General features: G+C 37.7%; 1 protein-coding gene across 4 annotated transcripts in view; it reads right to left on the reverse strand.

Annotated features, from left to right (window-relative positions):
* ARID4A (AT-rich interaction domain 4A) overlaps nucleotides 1–25470 on the reverse strand; it is a 62392-nt gene that overhangs the window by 22907 nt on the left and 14015 nt on the right. For all 4 annotated transcript variants that reach the window (XM_084631517.1, XM_084631514.1, XM_084631516.1 and 1 more), the window contains exons 6-11: nucleotides 19573–19652; nucleotides 19389–19483; nucleotides 18606–18738; nucleotides 16368–16447; nucleotides 13784–13857; nucleotides 11488–11654 (exon numbers count right to left, since the gene is read on the reverse strand). In XM_084631517.1, the coding sequence (XP_084487643.1) occupies nucleotides 11488–11654; nucleotides 13784–13857; nucleotides 16368–16447; nucleotides 18606–18738; nucleotides 19389–19483; nucleotides 19573–19652 (629 nt within the window). The remainder of the gene's footprint in view (nucleotides 1–11487; nucleotides 11655–13783; nucleotides 13858–16367; nucleotides 16448–18605; nucleotides 18739–19388; nucleotides 19484–19572; nucleotides 19653–25470) is intronic.

Consider the following 25470-nt stretch of genomic DNA (forward strand, 5'->3'; position numbering starts at 1 on the left):
GTCTCAGCTCAAAGAGGTCATCTCTGGAAACATCTCAGGAGCCACTTATATAATTCAGAACAGCAGAATGTATGTTATCTATCCTGTTTTCTTTTTACCTCTACTATTCTTACACTGCGACCACAGATAAATACACCTAAACTTTGAGTTGGATAGTCCACAATGTGGAGTAAAGCCTTTGCTATGTTCAAAGGGAAAATGTTAAAATAAATAAAAGTTAAGAGAAAAAAATCACTTTTGAGCATGTTCAATGGTATTCTGAGATTTTAGCAGAGCCTAATGAGGTCTTGCTCCCTGCAACGTCTTATGTATGCCACATTCTAGTCTTAAGGATTGCTGGTGAGGCTGTCTGTACAAAAGTGCCTGTCACCAAGGAAAGATGTATAGAAAAAAGTCAAAAATGAAGCTCCACTACTGTATCATTAGTAGAAAAATCACAAGCAGTTTTGAGAGGAAGGGGGAAGCAATAAAAAGGTTATTGATCTCAGTTTTAGTTTGGTCTGCATTCAGCAAATTCTAAGCTTTCATTTTAATAAAATTACATTCCTAATTTTCTGTTGTGAAAATAGAGCCATTGCAAGCTAAACTGATACACCACTGCCTTGTTAACTGAAAAAACAGCCTCCTGTGAAGTACTGGTATTAGTTCACCCCTTCTTCATCCTGCTGGCTTCAATGAGCTGTAATGTCCAGAGCCCAGTGAGGGCCATTTAAATACTGACATTATTCTGCAGAGAGAATTTGTGTTTCTTCTCTTCTGATTTTTCTTTGAAAAGAAACAAGAAAATTAAATGCCAACCCACAAAATTATATAACGTTATAGTGGCCATTTTGCTCATCCTGTATATTCTAAGGTGTACATTTAACAGAAATATAAGTAAGCTATGAAATTAACAATAGACTCACACAGACAATGCTGCATATTTATTATTGCATAGGAACCTTAGCTTTTATATTTCCTGCTTTTAAAAAAATTAAACTGTGCAATCTTAACATTGCAATTAATAGATCTCACCATTTACTGTAAAAGGTTTTTATACCTATGGATAAAAAGCACTATAAATGCTAGATATCTACAGATGTTCAAAATTCAGAAGCACTTCCACCTTGAACTGTTTACTCTTGTGAACATATCCCCAAAACTAAAACAATGAAACTGTAGGTTAGAAATAGCTCTTCCATGAGCAGAGACTTAAATAATAACAGTCTCTCAGTATCTTCTCCTGAAGTTAAACAAAAGGCAAAGATGAAAAACTGTACATCCCAAGGGAACAGGAGAAGGAAGACCAAGTAAGTGACTATCCATGGGGAGCGTGGAAAACAGAAGGAAGAGTTAGGACAGTCGATGCACCTAATTGGCCAATCACTGGACAGCAGACCAGGTGAAACAGACTCACGAGTTGATTCTGGAGAGCATTTCACATTAGGTTATCTATATGCTATCCTTACCCCCTCTCTGTGTATCTTGGGTACAAGTGGTTCCCAGGACATCACCTGCTGTTCTGAAGCAGGGTTTCATTTCAATTATCAACTGCCCTCCAGGCTTCACGAACTTAATGTCCCTAAGGGAACATCCTTGCTCCTGAGAGATGAGGAGGGATGAATTATTATTTCTGTCATGATCGCCTCAACCAATTGGGGCCCCATTTTGCTAGATGTTACACATTGAGAGAGACAGTCCTTCCCTGAAAAGCTTACAGTATGAATAGACAAAACAAAGGAAGCTTTATTATTCCTGTTTTACAGATGAATATAGGCACAGAGGCTCAGATCCACAAAGGTACACAGGCACACAAGTCCCAGCTTCAGGCTCCACTGCAATCCACAGAACTCCCGCCGAACCCTGTTAGGGCCTAAACTCACCCAAGCACCTATATTTTCAGAGTAAATGTCCCGCGTCCCAGATGGTTTCTGCCTCGAGGCACACACACTGCAGCCTCATTCTAGGTGTCGAGGCATCCAGAGTTTTATACAAACCAGGGGAAGATCAGCATTTGCCCTCCTAACAAGGGCCCAGTCCAGTAGATGTGCTTAAGAGACCACCTACCAGATAAGGTCTCATTCAAAATCTGACAGGAGGTGGTGGTGATGGTGGCAGCAATACTCCACCTTATAACTTTTAGCACAGTGGTTAGAGCACTCATTTGGCACATGAGGGTATACCTACACTGCAATAAAAAACTCAGGGTATGATCACAGCTGGCCTAGGCTTGCAGGGCTTGGGCTGCAGGGCTCTAAAACTGCACTGTAGATGTTCAGGCTCGGGCTGGAATTTGAGATATGAGACCTCATGAAGGGGATGGGTCTCAGAGCCCAGACTGAGCCTGAAGTCTACATTGCTATTTTTAGTCCCACAGCCTGAGCCCAAGTCAGCTGACCCTGGCTCTCAGACTCTGTGCCACAGGTTTTTTATTGCAGTGTAGACATACCCTGAGACCCCCAAGTTCTCTTCCCCTGCCACTCGGGAAGAAGGGAGACCCCTATTTGAATCCTACCTCTCAGGAAAGTATTCTAGCCATTTAGCTCTGGGATATTCCAGCTGTTCTCAAACTGTGGGTCGGGACCCCCTTTGAACGTGGTCACCAGGACTGGCTTAGACTTCTGGGGCCCAAGGGCTTCAGCACTGGTCGGAGGGGCTCAAGTTACAAGCCCCCTGCCAGGGGCTGAAGCTCTTGAGCTTCAGCTTTGGCCCCCCCACCCAGGGCAGTGGGGCTCAGGGGGGCTCAGGCTTTGGTCCTCCCTCCTGGGGTTGTGAAGTAATTTTTGTTGTCAGAAGGAGACTGTGGTACAATGAAGTTTGAGAACCCCTGGGATATTCTACTGTGGGGCGCTCTTAGTCTCTCCTGTTGGCTGTTCCACTGTGTATAAATAATAAGAGTCACTGGATCAGAGAGAGAGTTTGAGTGACTCTATAGTTCAGTGGTCATAGCTCCCACATGGGATCTGGGAGACCGAAGGCCCAGTACCCTGCTCCAATGACTAATTATTTATACAGGGTGCAAAAGCTTTAAACAGGAAAAATTGAGGGAGCCCCTCTTCAGAATATCCAACATCTCAGTGGTTAGAGCACTCTCCCAAGAGAGAGGATTTGAACAGGGTCTCCCACATCCCGAGTGAGTGCTCTAACCACTGAACTAAAGATGATAAGGTGGGCACCACCACTGCCACCTCCTCCTGCTATTTTGGGTGGAGTTAGGCAGACACCTAACTTATTCTCACAAGAAACAACTTCGGCACTTACGCTGCCTGACTCCTGGAGAAGGTTCCCAACTGTGGATCACAAGCAGAGAGAGACACCTCCCTGCAGTCTCGAGTTAGGTGCCTACCTCCTTGAGAGGGGCAGGAAGCAAGACATACTCCTTTAGTTGGCATCTCCCCTGGGCTAGTTTAGGTATGTCCCCGCGTAGAATGCTGGCTTTTGTGGATCACATTCTAAAGCCCATTCACTGTATAGGGAGTCTAGGCACTTAACTCGGGCTTCGTGGATCACAGTGTTGTTCCTGTGATTTCCTAGGCACCTTATGGATCTAGGCCAGAGAGGCCATGGTGACTTGGCCAAAGTCACAAAGGGAGCCTGTGGCAGAGCCAAGAACTGAACCCAGACCTCAAGTCTTACTCCAGTGCCTTAACCAGAAGGCATCCTTCCCCAGAATGTTATGGTCACCTCCTTTCTTCTGAATGGTATAGAGATCCTTTGGCTGAATAGCAGGTATTTGGCTTCTCTCCCCGTATTCCTCCTGCTGCAGCCTCCAGGATAAAGAAGAATTGAAGGAACCTGAATAAACATTGCAGCATCTCAGAAATGCCATTGCCACCACCTGCCACCACTGAGGAGAGTGATATTTCTGTTGGTAGGTAGCCTGAACACTGCACTTCTAAGCAGGGCATTTGTGCCACTCCCTGTGGTAGATAGCAGGAATGCTGCATACCAAGCAGCAATCCCATCTCTTCTCAAGTCCAAATATTTTCACTGGAAGGCTTCAGAATTTCATATATAAAATTTGTGAAAATAATTTTCTGTGAAAATTTCCAGTTCCACAGTAGTTTAGTTTCTCATTTACATCCTTTTTCCACAAAGAGGCTCTAATCAAGGGTGAATGAGGCCTAATGATTTAGTTCAAAGAAGAGGCCAAACCTGTTCACAAGTGGCCACTTAAATTAATTTACAGAGTTCAGAACTGAAATATTTATTGCTCACTCATTACATATAATCAAATGCAACACAGGGAGTTTTTATTTTAATTAAATATTTCTGTTAGTAAAGATGGTTTTAATTCAGAATACTTCTATTCTGCTTGGTCAGAGTGCTCTTAGTTGTAGCAATAAGAGCCCAAAAAATGTTGTGAGGGTTTAAGTTGAACAAAAAATCTGGTCAAATTACTAAATTTTTTTTCCATCATGACAGTTAGATATAATTTGCAGTTATTCAAAACCAACAATACTTACATGATTTCTCTGTAAACTATACACCCCTACCCCACTGTGTCTCAGAGTACCTTTCTTAATCCCTGTATTGCTAATAATCATGTATGTGTTTTATTTAACCTGACAGTGTAGGAGCTCGCAAAGCAAACAATCACTATGAGCCTGATCCAATGCCCACAGAAGTCTACAGCCAACTCCCACAGATTTTAGTGTGCCCTGCTTCATGCCCCAGATGTTCAGCAATAGTTGTGTCAGCCTTGAACACTTCTATGGATTCAAATGAGAAAGGAAACATAGCCCTGACATCCTGGCCTATCGCCTACTCTTCAAACCAGAAGTTACAGCTCTTGTAACTGTAACCAACTCAGTTGGTCTTAACCCGTAGAACTGACAGACCAAAAAAACCCAAACCAAAACTAAGAAGCCCACTGGTTTGCTGTCCAAAATGAAGAAAAATTTCAGACATTAATATCTTTGAGAGCATGGACAGTTTAATATAAAAAGAGTAGCAGTGCTCAGACTACAGAATCTTTAATTCAGGATCGATATCAAAATCCTTCAAAATTTTGGCTATTTCAAGTTGTTACAATATATAGACTACAGTATTGTAGATTAAGATACATAAATATCTTTTTCCTCAGTAAAAAGAAAAAGGAGTACTTGTGGCACCTTAGAGACTAACAAATTTATTTGAGCATAAGCTTTCATGAGCTACAGCTCACTTCATCAGATGCCTGCATCCGATGAAGTGAGCTTTGGCTCACGAAAGCTTCTGCTCAAATAAATTTGTTAGTCTCTAAGGTGCCACAAGTACTCCTTTTCTTTTTGCGAATACAGACTAACATGGCTGCTACTCTGAAACTTTTTCTTTAGTGTTATTGCTTGACCAACCACACTATGAACTTCCTGAAGGGAAAATAGAACCAATCTAGGAGGCAGAATAATATGATATGGTAACCAAGGCTCAGAAGAATGTGAATACAGTAAGATCAAAACAAGTCCACAAGTTATTGTAATTGAATTATTCTAGAGTTGTTTAGAGACTAAATTAAATTAGTAAATTTAAATTTACATGTAAATTTGTCAACCACAGATTTGCTTTCTGATATTGGATTTGATGAAGTAAAGACAATTTAAACGATTAAAATTACTGCAACAACTTGCAATTTGACACCAACTGAAGACAACAGTTGTTTTAAGTTTTTAGTTCTACTCATATTGCAAAGTTCCCTTATAAGAGGGGCTCTCCCTGTAAAAACTCATAACATGATGGGCAAATGAAAAAGTAGAGAGAAGCATGATCTGGTGCTCTACACAGAAGAATGGGAACCAAGAACCCTACAGGTTTGACAATTTGCTACATACCTTCAATCTTTTAACGTCTCTCTGCCTCATCTTATCTGTACAATGGGGATAATATAGGTAACTCAGAAGGGTATTATAAGACTACAACGTTCATACAGAACTTTGAAGATGAAAATTGTATATAAAATGTCTAATTTTACAACAGGGTGCACTATAAACCACAAACTCAAACAGTAATCAGAAATCTTGGACAAATGAGTTAATTTAGATTAGTGAATTTGTCACTTTTAAATATATATTGTGTGGTATTACATTTATCATGGCTACTTACCTGCTATGTAAATCCATGTATCTTAAGGACGCTGTTTTCAAAACTATTCAGCGAGAACTGTGATATTCTTGTATGCAATTTTTAGAGTCAGATTTTATATGCTACCTTAAAACACATGCACTTGACACCAGAGATGGACTGCTTCAGATAACATTTTTATCTTCCCTCTGAAAATCATTTACACATTAGAGAAGTCTGGGAATAGTGGCAATTTGGAAGCAGCATTAGAAGTCGCTAGTCATGTACAAGAATCCCAAATCTCTATTTTTAAAATGTAATTCATGCGTTTCAAATATTTCCACCTCCCCTCCCCTCATCCCCCACCCAATGTAAATTCAATGCTGGTGAAAGGTCCAGGAATGAAAATCCTTAGGACTGAAATCCTCTACTTATCCACAGAGCAGGTATAGCAGGGAAAGCTTTCTTGCACTGCTGGTGGGCAGTGACGTGACTCAGTGCTAACTGGATGACACCTCCTCTATAGGCTAAAAGGTAGTCCAGCCATCATGCCCATTCAGTCACTGGTTTGTCTGCTCAGAGTGCCAACAAGGGTGCCAACTGTGGTGATATTTATGATGCAAATACCTGTCCATTGGGAAGTAGACTTTGACCAAACAACTAATTTCACACAGGAAAATGATGAACACTTCATCCATTTTTTATATATATCTGCAAATTTGGAAGTATCATATGAAACTTTCTAGGTAGCAACTTTTCTATTTTAATTACACTTTCTATCTCTTATAGTATATTGTTGCCTTTCTGAGAAACAGAGATCTGAAGGGTGTTGGAAAAAGTGCATGCTACACCACGCTCCTGATTCAGCATTTAGGAATTTGACTTCATTAGAACGTGTCTTATTTTGAAAAAAAAAAACTCCTCAGAGTCATTGTTTAAATGGACCATCTTTCCCCCCAGTTGAAGATTTCAGTAGGGTAAATTCACGTGACAAGAAATCTATAATTTGACCTAAAAATATATGCCCCTGTTACAAGGAGTTTGACCAGGTGCTTGCCACTGCCCCAAGAACAGAGCCCACCCTCTGCCACCACATCCTCCTGGAACTTGCAGTTCTTATTTTCAAACAGCAGGAAATGAGTTAGGAACCAAAATTTCATTTTCAAATGGAAAACAACTTACTTCTGATCTCATATGAGACAGACACCTTTAAAGGATGGCCAGCATGGTGACCTGTTCACCCCCATTTCTCCCATGAGGTGAACTGGCCAGCTTCTGCAATATCTCCCATTAGGAAGACTCTCCATGAAAAAGATGCAGGTCTGCTAGCCAATCCCTCTTGAGTGGGAGACACTGAGGGAGCGATCTAGCTAGCACTGTTTTTATGTTCTTAACTCTTCATGCTTCTAAAAATTTAAAAGGATGAAAAATCCAAAGGGATAATAAAACAAAAACACTACCTCTTCAGGGGCAATAGCAGTTAAATTCAGTCATGGTACACTGTCCAAACCTGAACACTGAGGGCCTTATACACCATTCCTCCCTTCCCACAACGCCCCACCCTCCAAAGCACTTACCCTTTGATCCAATCATCATTTAATATTATGTCTTACTGTAACTCTCTGAATCCTACACATAAAATCAAATGCATACGTTCGACGTATAGGAATTCCTTTTGTTGCTTCTGACTCAACAAAAGGAATATATATATATATATATATTTTAACTAAATGCATGAACAGGGCTTGATTTGTCCACAGGAAGAATGTCCAAAGAGACTCAAAAGATCAAACTGCAAGCTGCAGGCACTCTCCCCTTTAAACACAGGACAAGGAAAAAGTTAATCATTGGACATTTTTATTTACTGGTAAACAACTAGCCATTGCCATCTTCCTTGACAGAAGAGTATAAGTACAAGAAATAATATGGTTGTACATATTTTTGATTTTTAATAAGACATGCATATTAGAGACAGACCTTTAGCTTCTGGAATGTTTTCAAAGCAGACAATTTTCAGAGTAACAGCCGTGTTAGTCTGTATTCGCAAAAAGAAAAGGAGTACTTGTGGCACCTTAGAGACTAACCAATTTATTTGAGCATGAGCTTTCGTGAGCTACAGCTCACTTCATCAGATGCATGCCAATGATACAGAAGAGTTTCAAATTTATACCTTCAGTTCCAATTTATCCTCAGAATGGCTGCTACATCCGAATATGTATCTAGCACACTCGTACTTCAGATTTTTAAATTTACAAATTGAATACAAAAGGTTATAACCAACAGACCAGTGGTTATATTCAAACCAACCACTCACTTCCAAATGGGAAAAGTTACCTTATTCAACCAAAAGGAAAAGCAAAAATAATAGTAACAAAAAGTCAGTTTCATTACTTAAATAAGCATCCAATTGTAAGTTGAAAGCAATACAATAACTTAGGGCTGCTATGCAGTATTTTGAAATTACTGCAAAAAAGTCTCATAAATTTAATCTTTTGAGAAACTCATTCTGCAACATGATACATGTTAATGTTCTTCTAAAATTTAATACAGATGTCAATGCCAAAGCTATCTCCAGATCTTCCTCCTGCATTGCCAACTGTAAAGAATTCCACACTCATAAAGTTACCTCCAACAGGAGAGATAATCATCTGGGTACCACCATGTTGATCCCATACTCTCAGATCCTGAAAAAGACTATGCAGCAACACCACAATACCTTGGTGCTTATCCTAAATTACTCCGTTGTACTGCACCACTACCAAATCAATCACAAAAAAACCAAACCAAACCAAACCAAAAAAAACCTACAGTGTGTCAAAGCAAAATTATGGATCCTAATCCAGCTGTGAGAACATACTAGGTTCTACAATCACAAGCAACTGTTCTGACTCCATAATAATACCATCCTTTGGATTTGACTGACAATATGCTGGGTATGTACTAAATATATATTTGCAGAGTTAAGGGGACTCCATGTCATTTATCTGAGAAAGGCCTTCCATGCCTGTTGGCAGCTAGGCCATTACTGCACCACCATGGTAAATTTTAAAAAAATAGAACAGAGTGACTCAGAGTCCCAAAACAGAAGATACATTGAAGGATATTCTGACAGAAGAAGGAATGAGGTTATTTTGACCTTGATTAAAATTTGAGTGATTCAATATTTATAATCATACATAGCCAAGGCAACAGTCTTTTATTCATTGGCTGCCTTAGGTCTGCATCCCAGATTAGTGACGTTTTGAAGAAAACCCTTAAAGAAAAAAAAAAATCACAATTCCTAAATTCTCTCTTTAGCAGAAATATTGAGCTTTGCCCACAATTAAATATTTAAGATTAGACTATTATAACAGAATAATCAAGATTTTGACTTCATGGTCGAGAATGACAGCTCTGCTCAGACAATCTAAAAAAAAAAAAATATATATCTATGCTCCACTAGATAGCTTTATGATCCCTTTATCTTTACATCCCTACTTGTCACCTGGAAACAATGGATACTACAGCTTTTCCTACTGACATATCTACATCTCTGGAATGCTTTACCTCCCTTTCCTTGATCAACAGATTATTTTCTTAGAATCAGAAATGAAAACCCCATTTGTTTTATAGGAATGCTGTTTTGTTTTTAAACAAAGCTACCCCTCCCCCTTCTTTGTTTGAAGCATACTGCACTTTTAGACAACATCCATTGTAAAATGACACAAAAAATTATACCAGAAGCCGATAAAGCCATCTTTTTTCTTTAAAAACAAAAAAACCCAAAACTGACCGGGAGTATGCAATTTTAACAAACGTTAGTACAGATCAACGCAGACTGCAACAGTTCACACCCTGCAAAATGTGGCCTATTCAATTCTTATCACTACATACAGAGGAAAAAAACCAGTGGGATTTCATATTCTATGCACATTCATCCTCACATTTATCTAACAATATCAATATTTTCATATGGAAAACTACTCCATTTTTCAGAACACTATTACTAAGGCACAACATTAATGTCTAAAAATAGGTTTTTATTTTATTGTTTTAAACAAGGAAACATTTACCCTTGGCTACATGCTATACCACATTGTTCGCAAATCAGAAACCTTGAACTCCAAGTCAAATCCACATTCTTAATCATGAAAAATGTTAACGTTTCAGATTAAAAACACAAACTCCTTACCTATGAGCTGCATTTTCTCTCAACTGAAAAATGGTTATATTTCCCTTCTACCTAATCTGCCCAGTGCCTGGACATATTTCATCCTGACTTCCAAATATTTGCTTTCTTTCTCTCTCACTGCACGACATCCGCAGTTATATAGCATTACTTACATTCTCTTCCATATAAAAATCAGACATTACATGAAAGGAAAAGAAAGAGACAGTCCATTTCAAAGCATCTGGCAAGCCTCACTGGCAGGCTGCCAAGCCTCTGCTAAATCTTCCTCTCTTTCCTGAGCATGCTCACTTGAAACCAACAGAATGTTACTATGGCAACACTGTAGGCAGCCTGCCTCCAAGTATGAACAGCCATTCTGTTTTCAGTGTGACAAAACCACATACTACAGGGGAAGTGAAAGGGAAACGATATTTGACCCTCTTTAAAAACAGAAAGTTTACTTTCCTTTTCTATATAATGAATCTCCTAGTTCCATGTATGGTACACAAACTTACAAAGAAATATTTTGTTTGCAAGTAAATCTAATTCTGTAAGATTTAAAACCAGATAAAAATGAAAGGAAATTCCATAAATTCATTTTTGATGACATAAGGAGAGATGATGCTTTACTTTATGGAAACTGAGTAACTGGATCATTTTATCAATACTTCTGTGACACAGACACTCGTATTGAATTTAAGGCATATATTAAACAGACACTAACATTACCATTCCATAACTTAAAACATTTTAATATTTAAAGAAAGCTTTACTGAAATATTGTCTACAAAGATAATTAGCATAAGATTCTGAGGTTCTTAGATAGCTAACAAATAAGTTATAACAGGGCACAATCCATCCACCTACCACTTTCCTCTACTATGCCGATATTTTTATTTTGGCATTTTAGTACCTTCTCTGACGGGAAGTATTCTTCATTCAAGAGGATCTTGGATTTTAGAAACATGTTATACTTTAAATCAGCACTAGGTTATTATTCAGACATGTATCAAATTTTAATTTTTATTTCCTTTCTCTATCTGCATATTTCTTACCCAGACCCTCTCCAACAATGTTTTCTGATTTATTTCTGAGATTTGTCTCAGATTTATGCCTTGGATAATGGCAGACTATCTGCAGTTGTACACAGATACCACTAAAGAGAGTTGTGAAGGGAGGATAAACAGGTCTGAAAACTCAAAAGTGAGTAAGCCAAGTTTGAGATCACAAATCTGGTAACTAAAATGTCCTTGGACATTTAAATTCTGTATCTGCCATTTCTAACTGCATAATTGTTTCTAATATAAAAAGAGACTTACCACTACTTCTTCCTCCTTTTCTTCCACTTTGTCTTCTTCTTCATCACTCTCTGCAGCAGCTCCATCTTCCTCATCACTGCTGGAGGACTCCAGAATTTCACTCATATCCATTTTCCAGTTATCAGGAACAGCTTTTGTGTTTAAGAAAGTGCTTGCTTCCTGTAACCCTACAGAGGAAAATGTCTAGGGTTCAAGGTACTAAGACTCAAAATTATGTAAATTACAAAATATTCCTCATTTTTCTTCTTTTTTCAAATTATAATGAAAGTGGGGAGGAAAATTCAGAGGTGAATTGTCAATAGGTGGTGAAAAGTTAATTAAAAATTTAAATACTATCATTTATCCCCACACAAAAACTTAACTCCATCCTAAGGTTGCAAGTACATCTTCACAGTATGAGCAGATTTTAGTTTTCAAGAGTGTTAGATTAAAAACCCAAATACTGGAAATCCATGGAATTCAGAGTTAACTTAGGTGCCATTTGACAAGTACGATGTTATCTTAGGCAGGCACCTTGAGGGCAGAGTTATCATCTTCACCTTACATCCAACTTTATCAGAAACAAGCATCACAAAACATTGGTTGAAATACTTGCTTCATACATACATGTCTCTTATGCCAAGCGTGATGATTTCTCACCACATTATCATTTGCTCTTTTAATACAGTATTAGTGCTCTAATTTCATGATCAAGGCATATGTGCCTTGTATGAGAGGCTTTGAGTGAGCTCAGCACTTTGTAGGATAAGACATTTAATGGTAAGGAATGAATGACTGCCTTCAGTATGCCCATTTGCCTATAATTCTTCAGTATGGATCATGTATGACTGTAGGGTTTTAAAATAAATTGATATGGGTGATAATATAGTAGAAGTTTCTTTATTCCCCTCAGAGCATCCCCAGGGGGTTGAGTTAAGGCAATATGACTGTATTTCTCAAGCAAGGCAATCTTCCCTATGAACATATTTGGTTTCTAGGGTTTGGATTTTTTGTTTCAAACTCTAATGTTATTAAGGCAATACACATCTAAACCCACTGAGAGGTATCCACACTATAATTTTAGGGGTTTTGTATGGATATTGCTTTTTTTTTTTTAAACTATTCCCAATATGGGGCTGGGGAGCAGAGTGGAGATTCCCCCATACCCTCCCAACTCCCTGAGACTCACTAACGTATACCTTCCTCATGCTCATTAATGTTCACTTAATACAGCCAGCCTCCTGCAGATCTTTGGGATGGTGGAATAGGGCTTCACCTGGGTACCTGCATCAGTGGCCCAGTAAGTCTTTTTGGACTCAAGCTTGTGAACCTGTGAGGCACAGGAATTTGGCAGGGAGCAGGAGAGGCTGATTTTTGGTTGGGAAGTGCAGAAGAAGCAGAGGAAAGATGGTCCAATGATTAGCGGTGCTAGTCTGGGATTCTAGAGACTCAAGCTGTTTCCAGCTCCACCACAGACTTCCTGTGTAATCCTGGGCATGTCACTTAGTCTCTCTGTGCCTCAGTTCCCCGACTGTAAAATGGGGATAACTGTCCTTGCTCACACAGGTGTTTGTAAGGATAAATACATTAAAGACTGTAAGGCACTTGGATACTACAGTAATGGGGGCCATACAAGTACCTAAAATAGATAGGGGTGGGAACACCAAGGACCTGCTCAGTGTTGTTGTAGAAGGTTTGGGGAGCACTAATACCTCCCTGGCTTCTGTAACTGATGAACCTCCTGTGGTTTGCAGAAGACTCTTTGTGGACAAGCCCTCGCTTGGCAAGCCCTCCTGTGACATACAAGTCCTTCCCTACCCTTCCCTACTTTTGGAGGTAAAATTCTCTTTCCATTAAGAAGCCTCCATAAGGAAAACAATAACAAAGGAGACTTTTTGAATTCTAGTGAAAAGCTCTGTTTTTAGAGTGCCATAATTCAGGAATCCTGTGTATAAAGGTACTTCAAACTCAGTAGAATATTTCTACCTCAAGTCCATGCATATCCTACCAATTTGGAGGCCAATATAACTTGGGTGGATTTTAGAGAGGGAACTCCCCTCCCCAAATAAATCAGACTTATAATGGAAGCTTGGTTACCATCTTAAGTATGAAGCAATAGCTGCCAATGCTTCTTAGCAAAGCACTGTTAAAATGCTAAGTCGTAGCATACAGTATATAGCAGTATTATTAGTATTCACTGTAACCTCCAATGGTAAACTGAAAGCAGTTAAGTCTGGTCACATCCCAGCAGAAGGTTCAATATTGCATTACACAACTGATTTGTTTTTGAAACCAGAGAAGACTTATTCTAATATACCTTTTTTAGCAGACAGATCAGATTTTGATAGGTTTACATCTAGTTCTTTGATGTCCTTTCTTGCTATTGAATAACTGAAAGAGAGGAAAGTATTTAATAAAATAGGAATAAGTCAAGTAGTACTCCATTTATGAAAAAAGTGATTTCTCAAAATTCAAGACCCTTCATTCACTTTCAACAATAAGGTCCTTTATAATTATACATACAGCATCAGCGGACATATGCACTAACACAATATATACTAGCAATAACATAGAAACTCCCAATCTTCATTCCCAAAATCATCAAAAGTGCCTTTTTAATTAAAAATGATAATTTAATCTGTTATAGTTACAGAGCTGTTATATTTTTAAAGTATTTAAAATATTCTTAATTTTTTCTTTTAAAACCCACAACATACTATCAAGGAAATTAAAACTTCGGCCAGATAGTTTGCCATTACTCTCAATCACTCAAACAGTTAACGTCTGTAGCACCAATATACAGTAGAAACAAAGTTTTATCTCTACATTTCCTTGCTTTTGTCCATGTTAGTTAGATGTCATGTTAAGAAGTGGTGGGATGACAAAGGAAGACATGTTAGCATGTGGTGTGATAGAGGATATGGCTGAGCACTTTGGAGGGAGAGGACTTGTAGAGCAATTCATTTGGGGGAATTAATGCAAGGAAGAACAAGAACTGGATGTCAGGTTACAATATAAACTTTTACTATATTTCATAATATTTTAAGGAAAAGCTGCACATTTACTTTTTAAATACAAATTTTAGGGCATGCTACAGAGATCTGATCACTCAAAGCAATTTCAAGACCAGTTTATAGAAAATCCAATATAAAAATAGTTCCTCCAGCTAGATCAATGAAAATGAATCCTTGATTTTATAATATGTAACCAGCAGAAAAGGAATGGGGTGAGAAAAGATGGAAGTCATTCTTTACAAAGTAGCTACTGCATGTATAAAGTAATATATCCCATATCAATATTACGGTTTACAAAAACAACTACTATCAAAAGGAAACAATCTATATATTGACAAGTAAATGTGTGCCCTGTTTTTAAACTGTATTTTTGCTAACACAAAACAAGGTATGTAAAGCAAATACAATTTTTTAAGTTTCAAAAGTGCTCTCATGCTAACACATATGGAATCTTTTACGTTTGGAACAAGATGTATTCCAAATATTGAGTTAAATTTGGTTGCTATAATAGGAATGTAGGCCAACCTACAATTGTAATATTTCAAGTGAGTTATTATAATAGGATTTTTCTTCTTTCAGTTCATTCTCAGTAACTGTAGCAAAACCCCAGTAGAGTTAAAGGAACTGGTGGCCACCACTTTCTCAAGCTAAAGAAAATTAGGGGGGGGAAGGGGGCGAGACAGTCCTTTTTAAGAAAAAGTAAATAGAAAAACTGTCCAGTAGGCACTGGTAATAAGACATATTCAATGTTATTTGTAGCGATAATTCACAACAAAATATGCTTCAAGTAGGCTATTGATGCATGCCTTGGTCACATAATAAGGCCAAAAGGAACAGTGCATCAGTAGCCTACTAATTCACACTCTATTGAGAATTACTGCTGCTATAACCATAGCTCATTTCTTTTTTAAAAACAGGCATGTTTTGTACAAAAACAATGTTGAGGTTTATGCACTATGAGAAGCAGTTACTAAATGGTATACGAAAAAATAATAGGAAATGGTTAAAACGTTATAATTGTTTTGAATATATTTTTTAATAAAGTTCTCTTATTTTTAAGATTCTCTGGAGTAACTAGACCCTCTTTCTCTCACTCAATATCCTAGATGCCCAGGTGCCCCTTCAGTAGCAGTTTGTAACCCAGTAATACTTTCAATTCACCTTCTCTTAATAAATGCTGAGTTTGTTAGTTAAAGGCTACAAATTGCTACTGAAAGAGCAGTTTAAAAACATTGTTGCAACAAACATGCACAAAAATGTACCACACTGGCAGACCTTAAGTGAGGAACATCAGGACCCAAGTTACATAAAAAGCTTTTACAAAAACTTAAGACCTCTAAAAATGATCTTTCTATTTCAGTGGAAAGTTTAAAGAAGTCTATCAAAAAACCCCAACAAATTCCAACGCAATGTTGCAACCCAAATGAAGGACTATACTAATGTATGAAAAACCCAAAAGGAGAAATTAATTGGAAAGTGTCTGTAAACTAAAAAGTGAGAAAAACAGAAGTAAAATGCTTGACTAACAAAAATAAAATTTAAAAAAATTATTTAACTTTAATCATCTAAGATGATTTAGAAACATTGGTAAGCCCCCCACTGTCCTCCACCAAATATGTTAACTCAATTGAGCATCTTAAGCATGAAATAGTTAGAAAATTTTATTGTGTTTTTTCTTGAGTTGTAAGTCGCTTGCCTTTTTTCATTTTAAGTTGCAAGAAAATAATGAGTCATTGGTTATAAATTTTAACTAACCAGAATCCTGTACTTAAGTTTTGTATAGAAAGATCTTAATGTACAATTTAATAATGTCCACAAAGAAATTTTTGTCACAAGTTCACACATTTTTCAATACAACACTATTATTAAGAGTATTCTATTACTCACAATTTGGAATCTGCAAAAGATCGAACTAAACACTGGTCCTTTTTCACTGTGATGTCATCGTTACAGCTAGGAGATATTACCTGAAGTTTCAAATAAAACACATTGCTCTCAAGAGTTGCTATTCTTCTTGCTAAAAAAAGTAAGACTGTATAAATGCTTTCTACTTTCTTTTACTGTTATTTCCAATTTCAGAAAAGGCAACAGCAATTAGGTTTTTGTATACTCCTATTTACGTTGTAAAGTCTGGCAATGAACAACTTCTTCATAAATACTTGACTAAAATTATGAAGCTGCCAAACGAGCACCATATCCAACATTGTAAACATTCATATAACAACCCAGGAAGTTTTACTATTGGCATCTAGGGGGTAAATGATCAAAAGTGCAGTTATACTCTGAAAAGCTATTCTATAAAGATGGCATTGTGGAATTACATGTTTACCCATACAATAGTTTTTCAGATTAAAACTTGCTCAGATTACAATTTCTAGTCTTTCATATTAAGGCTGGGATCCAAAAGGTAAGCTTCCTTTTTTTCTGGTTTATGTATGATCCCCAATATTAAAGTTTCTACATCTGGGACTTAAGTAAATAATACTGTTGATAATGTCAACCAAAGCTCCTCCACAGTTGTATTAAAGCTGTAGGATTAAATGGTAGTTTGTAAAATCTTTACCATCATGTTCTTTGTGCATTCAGAGTTGTGTTACTCTAGTGACACAAATAAGGTTATTTTTTTCCAGTCTGTTTTCCAGCTATAACTGCTTCTTAAGGTCTAGAGCAACGTTAACACTCTCAGGCAAAATCCTGGCTCCAGTGAAGTCAATAAGAGTTTTGTCATTCACGTCAATGGGGCCAGGATTTCACACCAGACTGAATTCAGAGATTCCTATTTCTTTGTTAGCTAAGAGGATAACAACAGTTTCTGGACTTCTAGCAATTTCCCAGTTAGAATATTAGAACAATTTTTGCTTAATGAATGACCAAAATGGAGCTCTGACCAACAGTCAGAAGATATGAAACAATACTATATTTCATATCTCAGTGAACCGAGATCTACTGTCCTGAAAGAGATACATACCAACGTGTTTTTAATAAACCTTGACATGCACCTCAGAAGTCATCAATATCTACTTATTAGGGTACAATATACTGATACATACTTGCAGCAGAAAAACACTATTGTGTATACAATTAATCTTTCTTCCTACTTGCATCCAAAAAAAAATCAGTGTTAAAATTCAGTTAACCCAATGTGATAGGTCGTCTCTTTCCAGTTAGTTCCTGAAAAGCAGCACCAAGTAGCCAGATACAATGTACATTCATTTACCTACAGTAAATCTAACAAGGTAACATTTGAATCAGTGGGTAAAATGTCCCAATTCAACACTCTAATGAAAGTGTTTATAATAATGGGTGGTTGTCCTTGATGTAAGGAGACAATATGCATACGCTTAACTATAGGAACTACAAAAACGTATTGATAAAGCTTCCTTTGATGTTTTTTTAAGTTCTGTAAAACATTTCCATCCTTACATTAAAGGTACAAGAGCAACAGAACACCAGGATTATTTTAGATTGCTCGTGTATGTTATTTGTAACCAGAACTATTACAAGTCAATTTACAAATGAAAACACTCTAATACCCAATCCCTACTGTTCATGTCACTGAACAAAGTTTAATTTGTCAACTTTTTTTAAAAAATATACTATAATATACAGAGCACACACGTGCATTTTATCTGGTAGTTTATAAATTTTAAACAAAGAAAAAGGATTAGAAATGTAGTTTTACATTACCAACAGGTAGTAGTTTTAGTAGATCTGATTTTGTTGAAAGATCAATATTAAAAAAAAAAACCTATATATTTTTTTTGTAAGTATAGCTTTTTACTGAAGTCAGAGACAAAGCTGATACACGTTTCAATACTTCTCAGAATATTTATTTTCCTGTTGCTCCCTTAAATTGTAAAAACAAAAAATGGCCACCCCAAAACATGTATTCTTCATGAGCCTGCTGCCTAGGGAGTCCTGAGTTTGATAGCTATCCCCAAGTCTTGCTCTAGGAGCTGTAATGGCTGCAAGTAGTGCTATTCAAGTATAGAGGAAGGAAGGAGTGACAAGAGTAGTGCTCTGACACAGATTCAGAACACCCTTTCACACACACACCCCAAAAAACCCAAAATATAGTATTCTGAAGGCATTATACTGTGGATATCCCAATCATTTGTTACTTACCAAAGCCGGATACCAGTCAGTCTTCTCCGAACAAAAAATTACACTGACAACTTTGCCAAGCAATTCATCATTAAGACGTCTCTTATCTTCCTCTTCCTCTTCACTACTTTCTTCCTCTTTTTCATCTTCAGTGCTAGAGGATTAAGCATACAATATTTTAAAAACAGCCTTAATTTGAAGATAATAATTTTGAGGAAATATAACTCATAAGAACAGCAGTAAAATACTGGTTAAGGGCCACTAAAATTAACTTTTAAAAGCAGAAGGTTGAACTTGAAAAAACTGAAATAGTAAGAGAGTATAAATTAAGTAGAAGAAGTTTGATTTACTGAAGTTCCTCTGTGCTCACAATTATAATTATTTGTATTGCAGTACTTCCTGGGAACCCCAATCATGGAACAGGCCTCCACTGTGCGAGGTCCTGTACAAACACAGAACAAAGAGCGTTCTTGCCCCAAAGCTTCTGTATGTACAGTTTTACCAGTTTAAATGCCTAAGCACGTCAAAAATCCTAGATTTACTCATATACCAAAGTTTTTTCATAAATTTGAAAGTGATTACATTTTAAAGCTAGTGCCTGACGAGATGACTGCTTTTCAAATATAGGCTGTGAATATAATACATGACAAAATAATGACGGTTTCATCCCTCCTACATCACTCTTTTTAGTTATTTAAGACCAAATTCTGTCTGCTATGCACACATTGAATTTCTAGGGTCATCTGACTTTAGCAAAGGACAATAAGGTAACAAAGTATCATATATAGAATGATAAAAACTCACACAGGAAGAGAAGATCTTCTTCCTCTGTTGGATTTCTTCCCAATTACTGGAGTTCCAAAGTGCTCTGGATTTGTTAGTGGCAGTTGGTCAAGTGTCTAGAAGATGGGAATATAAATTAGCTTGCAATTCTTCCACAATGTAAAGACTTACTTTCCAGCTTGAAGAAAAGTTAACATCTCCTTACCTCACTTTCTGCAAAGTGCCTTTCCCCCTTCAAGCACAATGAAGTTCGTCTCAACGTCCTCTCATCTCCATCATCAAAAACTAGAATGAAGCCAGAGACAAAGATAGTGGCACAAGATTTGCAAATGTAACTAAATGGCCAGTTTGCTATTCAAAATCATAAATTAAATAATCCTGTAGAATATGCCTCTGAAAATTTAAATTAAGTTATTTGGTTCACAAGTGGAAAGAAGTCTGATAGTCAAGAGCAGGCAAACATTCCAGCACATGGATTCAAAGTCACTGCAAAAATCAGGCTGCCAGCTGCAACAGTCTCCAGGTTTGTCATCTCTCTTATCAATACACTGTACTACTAAAGACCACGGATACTGGCTGCCTGCCAGTTATCACTTCTAACCAACATCCCCAGCTAGACTGAAACACCCAATTATTTCTGATTTAAGCTGGGCCAGTCTCCCAACTCTGTTTCTGTTGCCATGGGAAATCGGAAGCAGGCAACTGTCCACTTGTATACTCTGTGGGGAAATGTTGCTAGTGGGCAGACAATACACATGGAAGCTTCTGCTACAACATAAAATACTGTGCTACAGATAAGAGGAGAACTAGAAGCCCACATGTGGTAGTCTGGCCATCTCTGTTCTAGTCCCTACTGGACATTTTGTTCACCTCACAAAATCACTAATAGTCAGAAGCAAGTCATCTAAATTTGTAATGCATGGCCAGGAGAGGCCGAGAAAATAATAGTGAGGCTGTTACATACACAGACTCAGGTACGCTGGCAGATATATAAAGAATAGCTTGTGCTACTCCTGGTTACAGGGATGGTTAACAGGACTGTCTATTACAATAACATTCACAACTTCTTCCAAAAGGGAATTTTACCTCTAAAGTAGTTTTTAAGATTAACAGCTTAATATCTCTTAGAGTCACTGTACTCTTTAATTAAAATGCATAAATCGCAGACTAAATTTGAAGTACAATGCATACATTTTATCAATTTTGCATTTTACGTTCAGAAATCCCGATCCTAAAATCAGAACGTCTGAGCAAACCTTTGTGCATGTGCAGAGACCCAGTGACTTCCAAGGGACACCACACTGAATGAAGGGGTCCATGGCCTGGATTCAATTGCAGGATATATAGTTGATATTTACACTATTCGGAGGAGGTCCTCTATCCCATAGCCAATATATACCATACAGTCTGGACATGTTTGTTTTATTAGGGTGATAACGGTGGCATCCCTTTTACAAGAAAAATCTCGCAGGCTAACGTGAATACAATATATTTGTGTAGCTAAAAATTCAATACATTTACAGCAAGATATAAAGCAAAATTTGTAATTTAAATAATTCCTCTGTAATTCTAGTCTGCCAACCAAAAAGAAAGGAAACCACCATGTTCTAACAGCCTAATTTAAGACTAGAAACTGCAAGAATAACTAGAAATAAAGAGCAGACTACGTAAGCAATATCCTAGCGGGCCTACTAAGCTTTATAATTTGCATGTCTGTAGTCTTCCAACTGAGCTACTTTGACAGAGGTTAGTCAATTGATTCAGCTTGTTATACGTGTTCACATAAACTATTATTAGTTTTAAAACAGTAAGCAATCCTGCTCCCTAACTGCCTTCCAATAATCTGTCTCAGAACTATTAAAATATAAAATCGCTAGATAGTAACTACAAAAGTCATATGATATAGGTTTGCACACATTTTTATTAATATAATCTATTTTAAAAGTTTAAACTCTATTACCTAGTTTCCCTGAAAAGCCACTGTGCACATTTTGCTCTTTGACTTTCACATTATTTATCAGTTTTTTCATTATTTCTTACTTTTTTTTTTCTGCCAGTAATCAATGTTACTTTCTTTGTGTAAACAAGGCCATGGTCCCTCACCACCTTTTCCCCTCCCACCAGATTCTACACAGAAGTCAAAATGCTGAATTTGTAGAAATAATCATTTCTGGGGCAACAGAGTGATGTTCAGCATACGATAACTTACCAGAGCATCAAGAAGGACATGACAGTGGACTGCAAAGGAGAAAGCATGCCTACTTTATCTGATATTTTGGAAGCTAGATTTTTAGAAAGAAAAATCTCTCTAAAACAAGTTTGACGAAGAAAAAAAAGGAACTCCAGGCTAAAGCCAGATGATTGAGAGAGCTTCCATGTTATATTTTTAGGGGATAGTACAGGATGCTCAATTGTTTAAGGTTTTGCAGCTGTACAAAAGAAATCCTATTTCCTTCCCAAACATGTCACACTAATCCTCCAATTAGCTACTCAGCTTTCATTTTACTGTGAAGACCAACATCTTAACATCCATCAAAAAAAAAAAAAAATCCCAAAAGTTAAGTACTGAGCACAATATAACCAAGTACATAATACAATATAGTGTATTTCATTAAAAAAATTAAAAATAAGACCTCTTAGGCTGCTTGTGACAAAAATAGGAAATAATGTGCTAAAGAGGTCTTTCCTCAGCTAGGATCAAATATCTCATTTAACACGTGGCTCAGGAACTCAAATAATCCATCCCTATTCCCTGCTAATAGGACAGTGAAGTGTTATCAGAACTAATTTATCTTTATCTCAGAACTTCAAATTTCTTTTTCATGGGCAGAGGGGCAAATCTCCTCCCATACTCTTACAGGTGGAAGAAATGAGGATAATTAACATGTTGAGGGAGATCTGAATGTACCCCTGCTCCTCTTACAGACCTTTCCTACAGCCCCTATAACCCTCCCAGCCATACATCCCCTTTCACCATACACCTGAACAAAGGGAAGAGGCTCCTGTCTAATGCCTTGCTGCAGGCAGTCCTCTCCCTGCAAGGCCTGGTATTTGTCACCTCTGCATTCCCCTGGTGCCAGCTACAAAAGTGGCTCCTTCTAGCACAGCTGTTTGTCTCTTACAACAGAAAGTGAGGCTCACTGTGCAAGCTGCCGGGGGAGACAGACGGAGCTAGCACTAGGACATTCAGTAACTGCAGCTGAACCAGTGCAGCTAAGAGAGTCGAGACACCCCCGCCCGCATCTCCACCATGAAGAAAAGGGTAGGAAGGAAAGCCACTATCTCTGAAGGGATACAATTATTTGCACAGCGCTCCTTTCCTCATCTCCCTTCCACACACGGGCCAACTGGAGCAGCTAGCTCTGCACTTCAGGAACGAAAGGTGGAAAAATATGAATTTTACACCCTCCCTTCTGAACTCTAGCAGGTGAAGCACTTGGCTTAAGAGTTAAGGAAGGGGAGGGTGGGGGAGAATGTGTCTGTTCAACAGCCATGTGGGATTCTCCTGCCTGAGAGCAGAGGAAATACATGGCAGGCTTAACAGTGCATGAGCCCTTCAATTTAATTAAAGCCCCAAGTTACAAGCTCCATTTTTATTTTGTTTCTGCATACCTAGGACTGAAGGTTTTTCAAACTAAAAGAATGGATAATGTTCACGTAATTTGACTACAGACATATATAAACAAACTACGCAAAGATTGATGAGGTCTGCCTCTATTCCAACCTGTGGCTATCCCCTGATGCACAATACAAAGGATGTTTTTAGACAGTTATTACAAGACTACATTTAAAACACCTAACTGAATAGTTGTAGAATAGAGGGAAATACCGTCCCACAGCATTATTGTTACTTACAAAACCCGAAGCAAAATCCTTTAAAATACTACTGGATAGGTGACTGTTTGATCTTTGAAGGAAAAAAAAATTGGGGGAAGGGGAAAAAAGGGGCAATTTTTTTTTAAAAGGGTCACACTTATTAAATTACTTTGAGAGCAAAATGAGGGATTTCCTTTGCTCACATAGGAGTTTCTGTAAATATCATAATTTACAGATCATTCCACAAACATAAGAATAAACAAAGGATGCTAGCCCACAAGGACAGGCACTCCACAGAAGGAATTTTTTGTGGATCAGACCAATGGCCCATATAATTGAGACTATAGATGAATAATTCAGAGGAAAGCACAAAATTTCCATTAACGCACCAAAGTGTGCAATACTAAACAACGAGGATACATTTTTCCCTACTCCAGCTGAAGATCAGGTCACAATGAAATAGGAGAAAGAATAGCCCATGTATTGCAGAAGTTATTCTTACTTATATGCATGATCCAATCTTCCACTGAGTTTTACTAAATTATGGGCTAGAATAATATCCTGCAGTAACAAGTTCCATGGGTTAATTATATTGCATAAGAATCTTTAATGTTATAAATTCTAAATTCACTGCCTTTTGATTGCAAGTGCCCTCTCAATTATGTATTATAATAAAGGGTAAACAGAAGCACACATCTGACCTTCTCAATACCTTCAAAACAAACTAAAAAAACACTCACTTCTACCACGTTTCAGAGTGGTAGCCGTGTTAGTCTGTATCAGCAAAAAAACTGAGGAGTACTTGTGGCACCTTAGAGACTAACTAATTTATTTGGGCATAAGCTTTCGTGGGCTAAAACCCACTTCATCGCATAATGGACTGCTCTTCTACCATAATGGACCCACTTCTATCATATCTCCCTCACTGTTTTTTCTAAACTAAACAGTCCTTGTGATTTTAATCTCTCCTCTTTTAAATCTACTTCATATGCAACATTCTTCAAATTAAAGTCTCCCTAAACATGACCTTTTAATATAGATCTTAAAGGTTTAAAAATAGCCTTTTCAGAGTACAGCATCAAGGACCCACAAATTACGGACTCCCTGAATATCAAGCGACAGGACAGCCTGCAACAATTCTGCTGGCTCAGTGGCATTTTGACACCATGGTAATGGGCATGGCAAAATAACTTTAAAAGATGCAGCAAAAATAGGTACTGATATGAATAGGGAAATAACATGGTACTTTTTGTTTTCCCAACATGCAATATGCATTTGTTTTCAATAACTGATTGACAATGTCACAGTTTGTGACCTTAGTAAATGCTTTAGTACCTAACAGTGGCAAAGCCCTGGCTAGGATGATTTAGTTGGGGATTGGTCCTGCTTTGAGCAGGGGGTTGGACTACACGACCTCCTGAGGTCCCCTCCAACCCTGATATTCTATGATTCTATGATTTTAAGATTTCAAATCAATTTTTCCTTACAAAAAAGTGTATTCTTATTTCTTCACCTGCAGAGGCAATACTGATTGTTCAAGAGCTATACGATCCAAAAGTATACTTGTTGAACGCAAAACTGGGCTTCATTCAGTATCAAGCCAACTCTACAAGCGAGTTCTTATAATAGCAAGATGAAGGTCTGCACTGCACTAGTCTACAGATAGTACCATACAAAAAAAGGGGGGGGACGGGACAGATTATTCTAGAGATCAGAGGAACTGCAAAAGTTAAAAAAACTGAACTTCTTTGAGGCTGTTTGTAACGACACCGTCAACTTAAATAAAATGATAAAAGCAATTTCAGATTGAAGTTACTTGGATGATACTTGTAACAATAGTAAAATAACTAACTTAAAAAAGATTAGTGGAAAAAAATCTTTCCCCCCCCACTTTGTTTACTTTGCATATTCAAAAGCACTTTGCATAACCACGTGTTTCACCATTTCCCCTTTATATTATACTCAGTCACAATACCCAAACAAAAACACACCAAAAACATGAGTTTATAACCAGTTAGAGGCACTATCAACTTAACCAGTCATAAGTAAGTAAGTACGTTCACTTTGTGTCCATAAAGCTTTCCTGACATCTCATCTATGTTTGTCCAGCTACATGCTGCCTAACCATTTGTATAAGTGCAAGCTGGGCAAATCTGGGCAGTTTTCCCATGGTATCTTAGTAAGGCTTACAATTCCTGGATGACATACACACATGGCAGCACATGGCATAATGCATCTGGGATGTCTCACTATACATGATGCTGTGAGGAAGGAGGATTGGTCAAAC

The sequence above is a fragment of the Lepidochelys olivacea genome (assembly GCF_965140295.1).
Source record: "Lepidochelys olivacea isolate rLepOli2 genome assembly, chromosome: 6".
Classification (NCBI taxonomy): domain Eukaryota; kingdom Metazoa; phylum Chordata; order Testudines; family Cheloniidae; genus Lepidochelys; species Lepidochelys olivacea.